A 20,781-nucleotide genomic window follows, 5' to 3' on the forward strand; every position below is an offset into this window, starting at 1 on the left:
AGATAAAGAAGAGTATGAAGATTTCGAGAGTAGAGAGAGACCGGACGCAGAGAGTCGAGAGAGAAGTAAAAGAGAAAGCAGTGTCATTTGAATCTGTCCAAGAGAGACGTTAGAGAGAATAGGAATAGACATTGCAATTCTGACTGTGACCCCAAACAATTCCTGCTTTGGCTGCGAGCGAGCACAGATACTGTCAATATTGTGCTGTAGGAACAGAAGGCACTGCCAAAGTGAACTACATTAATATGTTTATTTGGCATAGTGTAATTTAAATGTCTCCTTCAGTGGCTGACTCCATGTGCTAGCTCTCTCCTCTCTCCCTATTCCACAACAAGTCATTTCGTTCTCACTGTCCTGTCATCTGTTCCTGTCAAGATCCAAGCAAAGCTTGTAATCAAACACTACCAGAGTGTAAACAAAAGTGTGGAAGCAAACGATGCCTTTATTGACTGCAGAGCTTGAGCTTGCCACCATTGACTCTCACTGACCAATGGCACACAACAACTTGGCATTGGCTGCAGTATTGATACCATTCCAACTTCAATGACTGATACTGTTGCCTTCATGCTCCTGATTAAAAGACAAACCCTAAAATGACCATCTTAATTCCATCCATCTACAACACAAACTTGGTTGCTAACAAGTCATTAAATGACAAACGTTGAATGAAAGAACCACCTAATTTGAATGATTGGCCCAGTTATAGACATATCCGAAGTCAGAGACTGTGAACAAGAGATACTGTATGCATATTCATTCAGTGAGATGATGAAGATAAACTTTAGGCAGAGGTCTGAAGTACAATTATCTCCTCTGAGTAAATCACTTTCCTAATAACTTTTCCTTCTAGAACGTCCCACCCCGGTCTCCTTCAGCTGCTGGGTACTGTGTGTGTTTTAATTAGAATTGATACTGTATTCATGGCTCTATAACATGCACATTTGTAAAATTAAAGGAACCGAAAGGTGGCCAGAACAATTAAACAGGGAACAATTAAAATGTAACTCACTCTGAGTTAAATGTTATAATTAAATGTGTCTGTGCCCAGAGCAGCTACATTATGTCAGCCTGTACCAGCCTAGGAAATTAATTTGATTCCGGTAGAGCCGCAATTACGGGCGGACGCTGTGTGTGTAGGGACCTGTGAGCTCTATGTGCCTCAGTGACCCTCCACTCTCTGACCATCCATAACCACTGACTTGTTCATTATAAAGTGGTGGCTCCTAGTGTGTAGTGTGCACTGCCCCTCTATGCATATCTGGCAGGAGAGCGATGATAAGGATACTATTCCTATACCTTTACACCGCAAACGTAATGGGAATGAATGAGCCTAGTAATGGATGCAGTGGTGTGAAAATGAATAGGTTCATGGTTCTAAACGATAGATTATTCATTGTCTTTAGTGCTTGTCTAAAAGGTAGCATTTCACACATACTGTATCTATCTTTATGGTTTATGTAGCATTCCACACATATCTTATTTTGGTTTATGTTATCCTTCACACATACTGTATCTTATCTTTATGGTTTTGTAGCATTCCACACATATCTATATTTATGGTTTATGTACTCTTCCACACATACTGTATCTATCTTTATGGTTTATGTAGCATTCAAACATATCTATTTTATGGTTTATGTTACTTCCACATACTGTATCTATCTTTATGGTTTATGTAGCATTCCACACATATCTATATTTAATGATTTATGTAGCATTTCACACATACTCTTCTTTATGGTTTATGTAGCATTTCACATACTGTATCTATTTTATGGTTTATGTAGCATTCCACACTATCTATATTTTATGATTTATGTAGCTTTTCACACATATCTATCTTTATGATTTATGTAGCATTCACACATATCTATCTTTATGATTTATGTAGCATTTACACATATCTATATTTATGGTTTATGTAGCATTTCACACATATCTATATTAATGGTTTTGTAGCATTCAACATATTATATTTATGGTTTATGTAGCATTCCACAATATCTATATTTATGATTTATGTAGCATTTCACCATATCTATTTTATGGTTTATGTTGCATTTCACACTATCTATATTTATGATTTATGTAGCATTCCAACATATCTATATTTATGATTTATGTAAGCATTCCACACATATCTATATTTTGGTTTATGTAGCATTCCACAATATCTATATTTATGGTTTATGTGCATTCACACATATCTATATTTATGATTTATGTAGCATTCCCACACATATCTATATTTATGGTTTATGTAGCATTCCACACATATCTATATTTATGGTTTATGTAGCATTTCACACATATCTATATTATGATTTATGTAGCATTCACACATATCTATATTTATGATTTATGTAGCATTTCACACATCTATATTTATGATTTATGTAGCATTCCACACATGTCTATATTTATGATTTATGTAGCATTCCACACATATCTATATTTATGGTTTATGTAGCATTCCACACATATCTATATTTATGGTTTATGTAGCATTTCACACATATCTATATCTATGTTATGTAGCTTCACACATATCTATATTTATGATTTATGTAGATTCCACACATATCTATATTTATGATTTATGTAGCATTCCACACATGTTATATTTAATGATTTATGTAGCATTCACACATATCTATATTTATGAATTTATGTAGCATTCCACACATATCTATATTTATGATTTTGTAGCATTCCACCTATCTATAATTTATGATTTATGTAGCATTCCACACATTATATTTATGAATTTATGTAGCATTTCACACATGTTATATTTATGATTTATGTAGCATTCCACACATGTCTATATTTATGGATTTATGTAGCATTACACACATATCTATATTTATGGTTTATGTAGCATTCCACACATATCTAATTTATGGTTTATGTAGCAATTTCACTATCATATTTATGGTTTTGTAGCATTTCCACACATATCTATATTTTGATTTATGTAGCATTCCACACATATTATATTTATGATTTATGTAGCATTCACACATGTCTATATTCATGATTTATGTAGCATTCCACACATATCTATATTTATGTTTATGTAGCATTCCACACATATCTATATTTATGATTTATGTAGCATTCCACACATATCTATATTTATGGTTTTATGTAGCATTTCACACATATCTATATTTATGATTTATGTAGCATTCCACACATATCTATATTTATCGTTATGTAGCATTCACACATATCTATATTTATGGTTTACGAATGGCTGAATTTCCTATTTCTGCTTTCTGCTTTGCAAGATATGTACACCCAGCACTCACGCCAAGATCTGGAGAGATGGGAAGATTATGTTACGTTACATGGCATATGAAAGGCTCGGTAGCTGCCAGCCGCTATTGTGTCCCATTGAGTTAAAATACTACTTGTCTCCAAGTGAACCCAAACGTGTCGTCATTTATGTAAGAAATATCCACCTTACCACTACTAGGCTGACAATAAATCTGTTTTTTTCTCTTTGAAATTTGACAATAGTATTGCAGAGTATTGTATTTCATTCCCATCTTACTGTGCGAGAAACAGATGCACACACTCTGTGCCTAGTCCTCCTATCCTCATATATCTTAGCTTGAGATTCTAAAACATGGATGATTCTGTTCTGGGGAATGGGGGTTCCAGTGAGGCAGGGAAATTGCTTTTTTTCTCTCTCTCTCTCTCTCTCTCTCTCTCTCTTCTCTCTCTCTCTCTCTCTCTCTTCTCTCTCTCCTCTCTCTCTCTCTCTCTCTCTCTCTCTCTCTCTCCTCTCTCCTCTCTCATCTCTCGCTTCGTCACGAAAGCCTCCTCGCTCTCTCTCATCTCACGCTCCTTGATGCGTGGGCTTCTCTCTCTCTCTTCTCTCTCGGTTCGTCTCGTCTTGCTTTCATCTCTTCGTGGGTTCGGTGGGTCATGTCCGTCTCGTGGTCTGTGTGCCTCTCTCTCTTCTCTCTCTCATCTCTCTCTCTTTCTCTCTCTCTGCCGGGCGTGTTTGTTTAATGCGTGGCGAAGTACATCTCATGCAGCTGATCAACAGCCCTGTGACTCTTTTGTGGCGGCAAAGTGGTTAGCACTAGGTGTTAATAATTCCACGCGCCGCACTTCCTTCTCTGGCTCTGAGGGGGAATGTAAAAGGATCTGTCAGAGACTGCTTCATCACTATCGATTCCATTTAATTCCGACTTGTGCATGAATGGCTCTGGCAGATAGGATGCAGGAGGATAACATTCTACAGTATGCCTTTGTTTCCTCTCTTTTCCATTTCCTTCTCTGTTTGAGAGCCCGAATTGTAAGCTTGGCACTAGCTGCTCTGCAAGGTTTGGCAATTATCTCCCACAGCCTTTGCACAATAAGTACGTAGGCCACCAGAGCAACTGGGTTAGCATAATGCCCAATTATTGGTAAACGGCATGGATCAATGGTAATGACAAGAGAGTGCAAAGCAAGCCATCCTCTTCTCAGTCCCTATGCTAAGACAACCAAGGCGCTTCCGAAGCTATTATTACATGTTAATAACACAGTAGTGGGTTGATTTCCAATGAGCTTATTCAGGCTTTATAACTATAGGCCAGTGTGAGTTATCCTAAAACCTGTCAGCAAATGCCCTAAGATAACCACCCAAAAAGCAGCGAAAAACAAAAGCTTCGCTGACCACCATTATACTTTCTGTGTGGTACCTTCAACGCAAGTGTTTGATCACTCGACGTTGAGGATGAGAGCTCGAATCAGTGGTGTCACATAAAGCCCTCCAGGCAAGGCTGCTGGAACAGACACAACATTAGCCATGCAGGGAGCGGAGCTGCTGTAAACGCTTATGTAAGGGGAGCCGACGAGTGCCCGGCGCATGCTAATGTACCCCCTACGACCAGACGGTCTCGGACCAGACACGGTAATGTAGCAAGGCCAGACAGGGGGGGAGTCAGGGGCATAGAAGGTCATGACGGGGGTCTGAGTCAGGACTGATCAAGCTAGGGGCTCTTAGTGTGACTGGTTCTGGTTGTCCAGCATAACAGCAGAAGGAAAGTTCTTTGTAATGCCGGAAAAGTTTCCTGGAATTGATAGTCAATGGGTTTAAATATGCCAATGAGCACTTAAAACAGAGCAATGGAAAACACAGCCCTCCCGACCACATTTCTATACTGTATACCAATTCAAAGGTATACATCCATTTGACCATTTCCCTAAAGACATAATTTATGCATGTGTCATGCACACTTTCCCCTAATCAAATATTTCCAAATAACTGGAAAAGTTAAGAGAGGCTAATGAGAGAAGCTGTGGGGAAGGACAGCTAATGGCCACAGACCCCTGATCCAACTCGACTTTCTCTTCATTGAATAACAAAACATTTACCTTTTGGCGCTCATGTCACCGATTTTCACAACCTATATTTAATTCCCTTATTTGTTCTTCATCATGAGTAAGAGGAAGCTCATTATCTGAATCTCGAGGCTCGTACAGCTGGCAGCAGCCTATCATCTGAGACACAGAGGTCTAAGTGTAACCTATAAAATCATCATTATCCTGGTGTGCTTTCGCTTGTTCCACATGATTGACAAGTCAGCCAATTAGAGTGGAAGAATGAAAGCTTGTCCTTGTTCCTTACTTAAGTGAGTTTAATGGCATGCCCGACACTTTTTGAAAGGAACTTTAAGTTGTGCGTTTCGTGTTATTTTTGGCAAGGCAGTTCAAAAAAGGAGAAATATGTCTTTGTGTTTAAATAGTAATTTGATTTTAATGTTAAGATCAAACAGTGAATGTCTACGTTTTTAATGATATGGTAATGGGGATATACACATTTTAGTTATGATCACTGTAGGGTCATGTTTGGTGAAAAGCTAAGTGTACTTTGAAAACATAAGAGCATTTTATTTAGCACATAAGATCATACATTTATCTTGTCTGCTGAAAGTAATGCTTACCTTGGGGCAGTAAATGTGCCTTTGTGAGCTCCATACTGCACATTATTTAAGGTAAGATGCTTCTTAATTTGAATGCTAGCACTCTATACAGATGCAGGATCTTAATTTGATCCGTTTCTCACGGTAGGAAAATAATCCTGCAGTAACAAGAAACGTGAATTACTGTGTGTATTATAATTATTGGGTTGATGCAGCACTCTCCTTCTTGGTAAAATAGCCCTTACACAGCCTGGAGGTGTGTTTTTTGTATTTTTGTATATTTGATTTAACCTTTATTTAACTAGGCAAGTCAGTTAAGAACAAATTCTTATTTACAATGACGGCCCGGCCAAACCCTAACCCGGACGACGCAGGGCCCATTGTATTTGTATGGAGCAGCTAATGGATCCCCATTAGCTGCTGCCAAAGCAGCAGCTACTCTTCCTGGGGTCCAGCAAAATTACAATACATTCACCCTCAGGCCCCTACTCCACCACTACCACCTATATACAGTACTAAATCCATGTGTATATATAGTGCGTATGTTATCATGTATACATGTGTTGCTTCACAGTCCGCGCTGTTCCATAAGGCGTTTTTTTAATCTGTTTTTTAAATGTGCCGCCCTATGGGACTCCAAATCACAGCCGGTTGTGATACAGCCTGGAATCAAACCAGGGTCTGTAGTGACGCCTCTAGCACTGAGAGCCAAATTGTTGGGTCATTGTCCTGTTGAAAAACAAATGATAGTCCCACTAAGCCCAATGGGATGGCCTATCGCTGCAGAATAATGTGGTAACCATGCTGGTTAAGTGTGCCTTGAATTCAAAATAAATCACAGACAGTGTCAGCAACAAAGCACCCCCACACCATAACAACTCCTCCTCCATGCGTTAAGGTTGGAAATACACATGCGGAGATCATTCGTTCACCTACACCGCATCTCACAAAGATGCAGCGGTTGGAACCAAAAATATCCCATTTGGACTCCAGACCAAAGGACAAATTTCCACAAGTTTAATGTCCATTGCTAGTGTTTCTTGGCCCAAGCAAGTCTCTTCTTCTTATTGGTGTCCTTTGGGCTGCATTTTCTTAATTCTGTGTCTTCCATTCCTGTGGCGGTCCTCATGAGAGTCAGTTTCATCATAGCGCTTGATGTTTTTTGCAAGTGCACTTGAATAAACTTTCAAAGTTCTTGAAATGTTCCATATTGACTGACCTTCATGTCTTAAAGTAATGATGGACTGTTGTTTATCTTTGTTTATTTGAGCTATTCTTGCCATAATATGGGCTTGGTCTTTTACCGAATAGGACTATCTTCTGTATACCACACAACTGATTGGCTCAAATGCATTAAGAAGGAAAGAAATTCCACAAATTAACTTTTAACAAGGCACACCTGTTAATTGAAATGCTTTCCAGGTGACTACCTCATGAAGCTGGTTGAGAGAATGACAAGAGTGTGCAAAGCTGTCATCAAGGCAAAGGGTGGCTATTTGAAGAATCTCAAATGTAAAATATATTTTGATTTGTTTAACACTTTTGTGGTTCCTACATTATTCCATATGTGTTATTTCATAGTGTTGATGTCTTCACTATTATTCTACAATGTAGAAAATAGTAAAAATACATAAAAACCTTTGAATGAATAGGTGTTCTAAAACCGGTAATGTATATATTAATAGAGCAATTGAAATTCCAATAATATGGACACATTATGATCTAAACAAATCAGAATAAACTGCACAATTCAAAAGGTTGTCAGAGTTCCATGCCAATAAGATGTCCTTTCCACGTATGTGATGGAGAGACTGAACGTAGGAGGAATGGAGGAGAGAGAAACCGACAGCTCAATGTCAAAAGAATAGAGCACTCAGACTTGAACGTGTCACAGAACTGACAGAATTACACTTAATGATGCAAAGAGCCAGGAGACATCCTGGGCCCCGAGGCCAGACGCATACACCGTGTTTCCTGATCCCCTTCCTTCCTATTCAATATCCTTCCCCAATTTCACAGATGATGAGATTCCGCACGGATAAACACACATGCTACCATTCACATCAAGTCCAAGTGGAAGTATCAAAAGAAAACCAAGAGGGGTAACTGAAAGCATGAAATAAGGTCTGCTCTGAGCTTGAACCCACTTTAGATCGCACAACCAGCTTGCCCGGAATGACCTCTGGCTCGTCACTCAGTGGAGTGATATTTAAAAACAGAGCCTGCTAATGTTTATGCCCTGAAACAGTGCTAGTCAGCAGAGGGACACATTGAGGGTGGGTGAGAGATTTGCATCGAACAGCATGGATGGATGATGCCCATGATGCAGCAATTCCCCTTAGGGCTGGGCAGTATAGCGTATTTTACCATATACCGGTATTGATGCAATGACCGGTTTGGGTTTTTACTTTACCTTCTATAACAGTATTTGAATGTTTGGTTTGTTAAATGTGGTACGCCGTGTTTAACGTCCATTTTTATAGTTTACTTCGCTACTTGAGTCATCTCTCTCTGCTCTCTCTCTTTGTTGTTCCTAGACCACGAGACACTTGCCTTCAGTCTGCGTGGTCAATGCAGCACATGCAACAATGTTGATGACAACAATGCTGTTTTCACTTTGCTTCTTCATATAAATCCAGTAGTGTTCTAAAATTACACTATTAGTTTGTGTTGCTTACATCTGAAAACAGCTAGTTTGTCTTTTCTTTGCAAGTTGGGCCTAAATCTTGTTAGCCGCTAATGCTAAACACTAGGTAGCTAGCTAATAAATGTACTGAGTCAGAGCAAACATAATTAGTTATACAGCCTGATAATACCAGTGATGGTGTAGACCTAAATCAGCATGTTGTTTGTGCAGCAGTACCTTCTAAATCAAAGAGGAATACAAGAAGCATTAATATGTTAGCTACATGAAGTAGCTAAGATTAAACAGTCAATGTAGCCAAAGATTATAGGGTCCCTTAGGAAACAATTATCAACACTTTGGTTCCTAAAAAAACACTTTGGTTCTTACCCTCACAATAATCACAATAATTCCTCCCTTCGAATTAGAATAATCATTCCATTTCCATGATTCCAACATTTCACCCAAGTGTTCTGCTCCAAATCACAAGTAAAATCGCTATTGCAACATTTGGTTCGAAATCAGGTTTAGATTGTTTGCCCATACCGTGCAGCCCTACATGGCAGTGTGGGAATTTTCTCAAATGAGTGCAGGAAATACAGAAATTTATGAAAATGCTAAAAAAAGAATGGGGTTGAAGTTGAATTGAACAGTATAAAACAATCAGAATGGAGAAAGACCCATTTAAATCACTTAGAATGTATGTGTTGCCACCCTGAGGTCATGCACTACTTATAGAGCAAATTAAGAAATTGTATAATTTAAAAACATAAAATACTGTCAAATACTGTCATACCGTCAATTTTTTATTACAATACCGGGATATGATATTTTGGCCATATCGCCCAGCACTAATTCCCCTGAGGACAGCGAGTCAAGAGGCAAAGAAAAAAGGAAAGAGAGAGAAAGAGAGAGGCAGAGAGAAGGGGATGTGAAGAGATGTGAGGATGGGGTGGAGGTAGAGAGAGGGGTCAAAAGGGGCAGAGAAAAGAGGAATGTATTGAGAGGTGATTAAGTTGGAGAGATGAGAAGTGATGTCTGGAGCAAGGAAAAGAGATAATATAAGAAAGAAAGAGAGGAGTGAGACGTGAGAAAGAGGAGAGCAAAAAGAGTGTGGAGAAGTGAAGAGAGGGGACTGGAGAGATGTGAGAGGAGATAGTTGAATGGAGAGAATACTTGTAAGGACATACCAGTGGAGAGGTGTCTAATGGATTGAAGAAGAGAGATGTGTGTAGGTGTATAGGTTGTTATCAATAAAATGTCACAATAAGGTGCAGAGTGTTCGATTTGCCTGCTGGGCGACAAGGAGATCCCCAGCGCCGCTAAAACCATTGACAACTGTGTGCCGTTTTCAAGGGATTGTTAAATAAATCTGAACTATTTGGTTGTAATATCATCACCTCTTGAAGAGCATAGTCACAACTACACATTTCAGATTATTCCATGCAAACAATTGTCAAATTAACCTCTATCATCAGAACTATACAGAAATTAACTGTATGCTTTTCATGATCAGTAAACATCAATTGATCATGTCATTTCAGATACGGGAGGGTAGCCTCACAATATCTCTAAATATTGGCTATTTGAGTGATATAAAATAAAAGTGAACTATACCTGACCAGTATGAGTTGTTTAGGTTAATTTCCCATCCTTTTTGGGCTCTGCCTGTCAAGCAGCAGAAGGGTGCATATACTGTACTTTACAAGCTGCCAGTAGAGACTTTGTACAGTTGGCTAAACATAATGGTAAGTAGACCTAATGTACTTTTTTCTCCAACATTATCCCCTTTTCAACATTGTTTTTAAGAGTGTTTAATCAAGTTTGCTGGTTGACGGACCATGCCATGCCAAATTGACTAACTTTCAGGGGGTAAACTAGACGGCTATATTTGCTTGCTATCTATAGTGATGATGACAGTAGTCCGACTGACAACTTTACCAGGATGAGAACTTGCCGATGTCAAGCTTTTTCCAAAAACCTAAACTCTTTGGAAGCAAGCTAAATGACACATGTTGTTTGCTTAGCTAGCTACATGCCAAATGGATAGGTTACCTTCACATGTCTGAAAATATGTGATCAATTCGTGTTTACTGATCATGAAAAGCATGCAGTTCATTTCTGTATAACTCTGATGATAGAGGTAAATTTGACAATTATTTTGCATGGAATAATCTGAAAAGTGTAGTTCTGACTGCTCTTCAAGAGGTGGTGATATTAAAACCAAATAGTTACATTTATTTAACAATCCTTTGAAAACGCCCCCAAGTTGTCAATGGTTTTAGCAGAGCTGGGGATCTCCTTGCCCCCAGCAGCCAAATCGAACACTTTGCACCGTATTGTGATATTTTATTGATAACGACCTATAGGAGAGCAGTAGAAACGTATGGAGCATGCAGAGGCAGGTGAACAGATGTATATGGTAGTAGAGGTGTAAAGGTGCACATGTTTGAGAAGGTTTGTTGGTATGTTTATGTTTCCAGAAGAACAAAGGAGATGTGTGAAATGCGTGCCCATCTGTAGGTTCTTCTATCACAAAGCTGTTGTTAAAGGATGTGTGTTTGTGTGTGGGGGTGCGTGTGAACATGCATGTGTGTGTGCAGTCGTGGCCAAAAGTTTTGAGAATGACACAAATATTAATTTTCACAGTCTGCTGCCTCAGTTTGTATGATGGCAATTTGCATATACTCCAGAATGTTATGAAGATGGATCAGATGAATTGCAATTAATTGCAAAGTCCTTCTTTGCCATGCAAATGAACCGAATTCCCCAAAAACATTTCCACTGCATTTCAGCCCTGCCACAAAAGGACCAGCTGACATCATGTCAGTGATTCTCTCGTTAACACAGGTGTGAGTGTTGACGAGGACACGGCTGGAGATCACTCTGTCATGCTGATTGAGTTCGAATAACAGACTGGAAGCCTCAAAAGGAGGGTGGTGCTTGGAATCATTGTTCTTCCTCTGTCAATCATGGTTGCCTGCAAGGTGTTTCCTTGCAGGCAATGATCCGGTGCCGTCATCATTGCTTTGCTCATAAAGGGCTTCACAGGCAAGGATATTGCTGCCAGTAAGATTGCACCTAAATCAACCATTTATCGGATCATCTTGAACTTCAAGGAGAGCGGTTCAATTGTTGTGAAGAAGGCTTAAGGGCGCCCAAGAAAGTCCAGCAAGTGCCAGGACCGTCTCCTAAAGTTGATTCAMCTGRGGGATCGGYGCACCACSAGTACAGAGCTTGCTCAGGAATGGCAYCAGGCAGGTGTGAGWGCATCTGCACGCACAGTGAGGCGAAGACTTTTGGAGGATGGCCTGGTGTCAAGAAGGGCAGCAAAGAAGCCACTTCTCTCCAGGAAAAACATCAGGGACATACTGATATTCTGCAAAAGGTACAGGGATTGGACTGCTGAGGACTGGAGTAAAGTAATTTTCTCTGATGAATCCCCTTTCAGATTGTTTGGGGTATCCGGAAAAAAACTTGTCAGGAGAAGACAAGGTGAGCGCTACCATCAGTCCTGTGTCATGCCAACAGTAAAGCATCCTGAGACCATTCATATGTGGGGTTGCTTCTCAGCCAAGGGAGTGGGCTCACTCACAATTTTGCCTAAGAACACAGCCATGAATAAAGAATGGTACCAACACATCCTCTGAGAGCAACTTCTCCCAACCATCCAGGAACAGTTTGGTGACGAACAATGCCTTTTCCAGCATGACGGAGCACCTTGCTATAAGGCAAAAGTGATAACTAAGTGGCTCGGGGAGCAAAACATCAATATTTTGGGTCCATGTCCAGGAAACTCCCCAGACCTTAATCCCATTGAGAACTTGTGGTCAATCCTCAAGAGGCGGGTGGACAAACAAAAACCCACAAATTCTTACAAACTCCAAGCATTGATTATGCAAGAATGGGCTGCCATCAGTCAGGATGTGGCCCAGAAGATAATTGACAGCATGCAAGGGCAGATTGCAGAGGTCTTGAAAAAGAAGGGTCAACACTGCAAATATTGACTCTTTGCATCAACTTCATGTAATTCTCAATAAAAGCCTTTGACACTTATGAAATGCTTGTAATTATACTTCAGTTTTCCATAGTAACATCTGACAAAAATATCTAAAGACACTGAAGCAGCAGACTTTGTGAAAATGTATATTTGTGTCATTCTCAAAACTTTTGGCCACGACTGTATGTGTTTCTTACCATAACAGAGATGTGAAGCAGGTGCATGTGTTCGTGCAGGACGTGAGCAGGTTCCCGGGCCGTAGGCACGGTGGTCTGGATCAGCTGCTCAGAGGTGCTCATGGACACGTGGAAATACAGAGTCCCATTCTCCAACCACTGCTGCTTCCAATGCACCTGAGATATGTCTGCCCCAGTACCTGACATCTCTACATATAGAAAGAGAGAGAGAGAAAGAGAGATTTTGTGAAATAAACAATTGGCACTTTGTGTGTGTGTGTGTGTGTGTGTGTGTGTGTGTGTGTGTGTGTGTGTGTGTGTGTGTGTGTGTGTGCGTGTGTGRGTGTGTGRGTGTGTGCGCGTGTGTGTGTGTGTGTGTGTGTGTGTGTTTATCTGTGTCTGTGAGAGGAACATGCATCTGTGGGGAAAGTGAAGTGAAAGTTCAGGGGTGACTCAGAAGTCTGTGATAAGTTTTCATTAACATTCCAGTGAAGTGCTTGCTCTCTCTTAAGGTCAAGACTCGGCTGCCCCCCTAGAGGTAGATGTATCAACAGTAGATAGCTTAGACTTTTGCTTGCATGCTGCTTATTTGTATAAACAATTAAAATTAGTAGTGTACTAACACATGGGGACAAGACAATGTGTGTCATTCCGTTCGTTAACCGTCACCTAGGATTCCATTTTATTGTCAATAGCACTAGAGAAAATGTTGTGTCATGCCCTGATCATAGAGAGCCTTTTTATTCTCTATTTTGGTTAGGTCGGGGTGTGACTAGGGTGGGTGATCTAGTGCATTTATTTCTATGTTGGCCTGGTATGGTTCCCAATCAGAGGCCGCTGTTTATCGTTGTCTCTGATTGGGGATCATATTTAGGCAGCCATTTCCCCACTGGTTTTTGTGGGATCTTGTTTGTGTGTAGTTGCCTGTGAGCACTCCATTGACCTCACGTTTTGTTTGCTGTTTATTGTTTTTTGTGAGTTTCATCTGATTAAACATGTGGAACTCTACGTACGCTGCGCCTTGGTCCGTTAATTCATTAGACGATCGTGACACGTTGCCTCACTGCGCTCTCCGCAAATCATCAAAAGTACTGTAAACCTAATGAATACATTAGCATGAACAGGCCATTGGTATTAGCATAAAGAGCTATGACACCAGAGGGGAAGTGGATCAATTGAAAAAGAAAAGAAGCCAGCGAGAAAAAAATCCAAAAAAACGAGGCACAACTTTGAAAGATTTTAACAAAGCCAAGTGAGATTAGATTTAGTGGGCAGGTTGGTGGGAGAAATAAAAGCAGGGAGGAAAAAAGCCAAGTTGGCCAGATAGGGATCAAAGCACAGGACTGTGATGCTATCGACTGCTGTGGCTATGTGGTCGCTGGGTACTGAGACAGCCTCTGGGAGCTATGTGCTTGATACAGTATTTGTCAGGGGTGGGTGACAAGGTCAGTGACAGGGGGACGGGAGCTGCTCCCAGACCAGTGGCAGGTACAGAATGAGGGATGGCTTTCAGTGGCGCTGGTCATTAACCTACTGACCCTGGGTCAGTGGACACGGCAGGAGAAGAGTACTCTGTGAGCTGCCCTCATCACTGCCACTGCCCTTCCAGTACAGGGCACACACATACATCAGGAGCACTAGGGCTTCAAGGACAGGGGTAGAGGTAGAGGGACTTGATATGGCACAGTATGGTAGGGATGCTCTCTGACACCACACTAAAGAGTCCAGATTGTTTGACAGATTTGTGGACAAGTCCTTAATGTTCTATTCCTGTGTGCCCTCACTGTATCAGAACTTCATTAACAAGGGCAGTATGATCATCTACCATGAACACTAAAACAGCCATATAGAGGATGAGCTGGAGGATATGCTAACCACTGTATTATTGTACCGGGATCTACATTTCTGGCTCCTCATGGGACAATCAGGTGGGAAACTTTTCAAAAGCCTCCAGAAAGTACGCTTTCAGCATCTTTCCCTCTCATAAATGGATGCTGACTGTGCTATAGTAGGATTAAAATTAGTAGGCTGTGAAATTTCAAGCACCCATCGAAAGCACATTGCTGTGTTAAAATCTGCAGCTTCTCATATTTGGAGATCTGGCTATTGAGCTTGAAAGAGGATGTTCTCAGGTCTAACAAAGAGATGGCACTCATCAGAGGCAGCCATTTAAACGAATAGAGGGGACAGATATAACAGAGCCATTTTGGCTGGTAATCACTTGGGTGGACACTGTACAAAGACAAAAGCCTGCCATGAGTGTTGTTATTGGGCAAACATTGAGACGTCAGCAGGATACAGAGGCTGTTGTGTGTGTGTGTGTGTGTGTGTCTGCGTATGTGTGTGCGTATGTGTGTGCGTGCATGTTGGTTAGTTTGCATGCCTGTGTGTGGGAAGACGAGGTTGAAGCATGTAAGGTCCCAGCAAGGGCGTCAGGGATGGAATGTCTACCCAGCGGAGAGAAAGGACAACCCTGAGGTGTGTCATTGCAGCCATTACACAAGCCCCTGAGAGCAGAGGAGAAGCATGGCTGACTTTACACAAAGAGAATGAGAAAGAGAAACGGTTGCACCATTAGAGCTCTCTTCTCAAGAGTGAGGCGAATGCCGTATCGCATCAACACCGACCAAGGTACCAATAGTTACCAAGGTTACAGTAAAACCTATAGCAAAACGTTTTTTTTTAAAGGAAAACTGTTTTTAGAGTAACATCCTTTTCCAGTTGACCCACTCGTGATCGCATTAAGCTTGCAGAACAGAGCAGACGGGATTGTTTGGAGCTTGCCCAAATCTTTGATAAAGCCCTGTTATTCTAGACTGATGCATCTGAAGGTAGCCCAGATGACCCTGAGTGAAATCTACTGAACACTCAGTATACCACTTATTACCAGGGCTGTATTCAAAGTGGCTCAATGCACAGTACCCAATCACAGTTGCTATGACTGTACGTATAGTATATGTAATATTATATTTCAGCCATTGATTTTCATTTTCGCCCATTTTAGTCCACCATGTTGGGTGTTTTTAAGAGATGACGTTTCTCTAAAATCAACATGAGATTTGATTATGAAGGAAGAATGGACAAAATACATGTATTATTTTTAACTGACTTCCATTGAAGCTACTTTTCAAATGTAGCTTCCACTTCCACCCAGTTGTACAAGTTTGTTTCCATTGTTAGAATGAAATTCACACTGTGAAATAACTATAAGTACTTCTGAAAATGAGAACTGATTTAATCTCCACCAATATGCGTTTTACTTTAGATGCCAGTGAACAATCTGTTCCCTCTAAAAATGAACAATGCAACAGTTTATGATAATAGATACAAAGAGTGTTGTCTAGTGAGCTGTGAATAACCCACTTCTCCCGAGGGTGTGAAATACTGGGATGCAGAATAACACCAAAGCTACTGTGACCAATATGACTAAAGTCCTCTTTGTCCACACTACCATTAGAAACCCTTGAACACAGCATTCAGTTAATGTCAGCAGGCTGACCTTTGTTTCGTTAGAATGATGAAATGTGTTAGTTATCATTCATAAATGTGACCTTTACCTTGATCAGTGTTCATAACGGCAATTGAAATGTTATTTCATACTAGAATAAAAACAGTGTGGCAGCAACTAAGGAAGCACTCGGTGTTGTAGCTGAGGTGGATTTTGAAGAATGCTTGTGAAGGTTATAATGATTATTCATCTCTCTCTTTAGAAAAATTAATACCGGGAGCACACATGCTGTAAAACAATGTTTTGAATTATCGTTGTAAAGCTGAGGTCACGGTTATAGATACACACAGACAAGACAGATGCACACAGATACAAATGGAGTGAGATACACTAAACAAGGAAATTTTTGTGGCCTATACACACACACACACGTACATACGCACACACACGTCCTCCCCAAAGGTCGTTCTCATCAGTTTAAAGGTGATCATAGCTGCACGGAGTCAGTAACTGCGTGGGCTGACAGCGCCGTGACAGTTTGTCAGCTCAGTAACAAGACTGTGTCATCTGCTTACCCTGATGAAAGCTGGCACCCTTAAGGCACTATGCTGCTTGCCATTAACCATGTGGCATGGCAAGCCAGCCAGTGAGCCTTCCGATAACGCTGCTGCCTAGCCTAGCGCCTCAGCCTGCCATGCCCGTCATAATATTATGGGCAGCTGCACGTTTAATAATTCATAAGCGACAATAATGATAGACTTCCATAACCTTTTAGATTCATCTAAATATATCAGCTCAAAATGCAGAGAGGATAGAAGACGGTGTCAGTCAGTGCCTCATCAGTACTGTCAGAGCCTATTACCTGATGCCTTACACATATCAAACACATCTCTCTGTGTTTAGCTTTCAGACATTTCTAATGTCCACTCTGAACGGCCTCACTTTTGAAACTGAGTATTGAGAGTAAAGTCTACTTTCAACACACAAAACCCTTCCCCACATACTCTATCAGGAAAAAATATGAATACGCTCGTAAAAATACATATTTGATTTGTCACCAAATGGGGGGTTGTCACGACTCCCATTCAGAAAATGCTAATACCTGTTAAGAATTGACCAATTACCATTTCCAAACGAGTTGACGTGAGATATCGGATATTTAGGCAAATACGGCATTACCGAAAGGCTGCCGTGCCACACTTCCAGTGTTGAGGAGTGAACTACATGTAGTTCAACTAGTAATTTAATTACATTTTGCATTAGCTTGGCGGTAGTTGAACTGAATTCAAATCTAGGTACTGTTTTCAGTAGTTACTTACTTTTTCTGCCATGTAGTGGTGTAGCTAACTACTGGCACTACACACTATGGGTGTGGTTTGGGTTAAATAGTGTTACTGTAGGTTCTGACCAAACAGAGTAAAACCTCACAGATGACTAGAAAAAACTCAAACCAAGTTTATTCACCCACTGGGTCATACAGCTGCAAAGACAAAAACATGTTTACACAAGTACCTATAATTATACCCTCGTACTAGGTGGAGTCAACTCCTTGCACATCTAGACAGCCAGTACATCTCTGTTGCTAGTCAGGAATTGAATTGGTTCCTCTCACTGCTGTAGTCATGGCCCTGCCTCCTGCTAGAACCTTCGTGGGTGTGGAAGTATATGTGTGTGGGATAGGACTGTTCCTTCTCACTTCATCTGACCTGAACTCGGGACAAATTCCTTGCTTGTCCTTCTTTATCAGTGACTGAAACCAGACTGTTCCCCTTTGCCTACCTCCTTAGGAGCCATGAGAATTAACAATAACATGTTGACAGAATGTAAACTTTCTGCACTCCCCCTTCCTCACTCAATAACTTTCCATACACCTAGTTCTTATCCATCCTCCATTGACCCCGACATATACATTCCTTATATATGTAAAGTAATCAATACGTTTTAGTATGGTACATGAATGAGTATATTTCAAGCTGAACCCAACAGTAGGCAATAATTTCCTTTCTTTTTCAGCATCAGACCTGCCTAACTCTCACTTAATACATCGCTTATGTGTTTTATAGGCTAAATTACATATTCTGTTAACATATGACCCCAAATTGACCTGTTCTTGCAATTTATAGTCTATGACATTTCAGATTTACAGATGATCATGTTTCACAAAGTAGTTTGGATGAGCTAAATTACTTTTTCAAAGTGTTGGGTTCTGAGAATATGAAATATACTTATTCATGTCACTGAGGGAGAGAGGGTCATGTATAACGTTAACATTATGTCAGGATATGATATTGTTAGCCATCAGGGATCCTATGGGAGGGATCCTCTGGGAGGAGAAGAGACACAGTCTGGTACCAGGCACCATAGCAGCCGTGAGTTGGGCAGGGAAGCGATCACATGTGGCAGGCATTGATAAGGGGAGAGAGCCAGGCATCAAGGGGGTTGAGGTCAGGTCACCTTAAGGAAGAAGGAACGGTTTATTACCCCATCACTTCGTCTTCCTGTCGAACCATAAAAGATGTAAGGATTGGAGAAAAGGAGGAGTGCATCTAAATTGGAGAATATATATTTGTTTTGATGGAAACATGTTTTGTCAAATGCAGCTGTATTGATCCTCTGAGAAGAATTAATTTGGTTAAGCTTTAATAGTGTCTGTTGAGTTTTTTTACTCTGAGAATTAGAACCTAACAAAAGAAACATTAGTTAATAAGTAAACTATATTTTTTTCATAGGGGTAGCTTTAGTGTAGCTTAACTTCTTCCAGTGTGAAGTAATTGGTAGCTTGGTAAACTATATTTTCAGAGTAGCTTCCCCAACACTGTGCACTTCCCATTGAAATTAAACACTTAACAACTTAAAGCCACCCCAATGTCTTTATAACACTCCCTAATTAAATAGTTGGCATTCATGGACATAAAGGCCACTAAAAATGCATACAATAAAAATGCATAGTGAGAAGGAGCATGTTCCAAGGCATTGAAATGTGCTAATTTCCGGCGGCACAGTTGGATCCTAACGTCCTGCCATGCCATCTATGTGAAGAGAGAGATCATATTCTCCCAGTCAGGACTGAACAGCTAATAATGTCAACCAGGGGGGAGAGGGAGAGGGAGAGAGAGAGCGAGAGATCATGGGCATGAGGGAGGCCATCAATGTCATCTTCAGGTCCTGGCTAGTCATCATTAATTAAGGGTCAGGAGACAAGCAGCAAATACAAAGATTCATGGAGGTTATATAACAATGGGCTTGATGTTATTGTATTGTGATCAAGTAAGCTAGTTGAAAGAGCAATCATTTGATATGTGCAAGCTACATCTACAGCACAGGCAAATAGAATCAGGATGAATACAATATACCATAAAATGATATTATATGACAAAGTAATATTCCCTTATATGACATGGACATATGACATGGGCATTGCACAAAGGCAGTCAAAATTACCCTCTGTCTCCCAGACAAAAAGATCTGTCACCAGGTGTCTCTCCCTGTCAGTGGGGTCTTTGAGGGCTCCTTCTGCTGTGACAGCTGTCTCTGCACTGCCTGCTGCACTGCTCAACACAGTCAGCACAGCGGTCTCCAATTTTGACAACTCATCACTTCCTAGTGGATGACCTGGTCGTGACCTCTGTACCACCCGCACACCATTACCATCTGCCATCTCCACAGATTCATTTTTAAAGCTGCTTGACCCTAATCATCTTAGTAATGTACTGCTGCATTACTGTTGCAACACCGACAGTGGGATTTCTCCAAGATATAATTATGCTGAAATATGTCTGCCCTATGCCACAGAATGTTTTTCGGGCTCTGCTGCTATTGCTGATGAGGTACAAAGGACAGCAATCACTTCAAATAGAAAACAGGATGTCCGGTGGGATAATTGGATTCTACCAGTGTCTAGGACTTCCCCTGGGGCTAGGGTCCGGTGAGAATAAGGTATTAACAATCAGTTGTGCCAGTGGGACCAAAGGTCCATCTTTACCCCAACACCCACGCCAACTCAAACTGTGCTCAATCACAGAGCCAGCAGCAAGCCAGCAGCTAGCCAGGGCAGTGCCCACCGCCTCTAGCAGGAACCAAACACATTTCAGACTCTACTTATAAAAAGGTTCACTCAATAAGGGACCATCTGATTTATACTATAAAATAGGTGCTTTATGACGTAACCTAGGTAACAGAGCTTTACAGAGGACGTCCGAGATAGGGACGTACAGATTAACTCAAGTTTATGGCCTTGCTGTATAAAACTGGACGAGAGAAAACAAATTATATGATAATATATTCATACAAATAAAACCTACCGTAGATGTTTTTTGATAGTTTACAACCATGGTACAACAGATCCTGGTTCCTTTCCCAGTCATATAATGAACACTAAAACATAGAGGTAGACAAGTGCATAGAGGCCCATGAATTATAGAACAGAGTGAGTGTTATTTTTATGGTAGAACTGACTGACCTTTAGGAGCACATAGAAGTCAACTAATAGTGGCCTGCTATCTACCGCTGCTGCCATGCTGCATTGAGCCCCATGTATTTCTCTCCTCTATAGAGAGCACACAAACTCCTCCTAAGCCATCTCTCTGCCTCTAGCCCAGCAGCCCAAGGTC

The 20,781-nt window shown here is 40.8% G+C and overlaps 1 protein-coding gene across 1 annotated transcript in view; it reads right to left on the minus strand.

Moving 5' to 3' along the window:
- LOC111964034 (astrotactin-2) overlaps nucleotides 1-20,781 on the minus strand; it is a 798,238-nt gene that overhangs the window by 703,165 nt on the left and 74,292 nt on the right. The window contains exon 2 of the mRNA XM_023987704.3: nucleotides 12,745-12,932. Within this exon, the coding sequence (XP_023843472.1) occupies nucleotides 12,745-12,932 (188 nt within the window). The remainder of the gene's footprint in view (nucleotides 1-12,744; nucleotides 12,933-20,781) is intronic.

The sequence above is a fragment of the Salvelinus sp. IW2-2015 genome, linkage group LG5, assembly GCF_002910315.2.
Source record: "Salvelinus sp. IW2-2015 linkage group LG5, ASM291031v2, whole genome shotgun sequence".
Lineage (NCBI taxonomy): Eukaryota > Metazoa > Chordata > Actinopteri > Salmoniformes > Salmonidae > Salvelinus > Salvelinus sp. IW2-2015.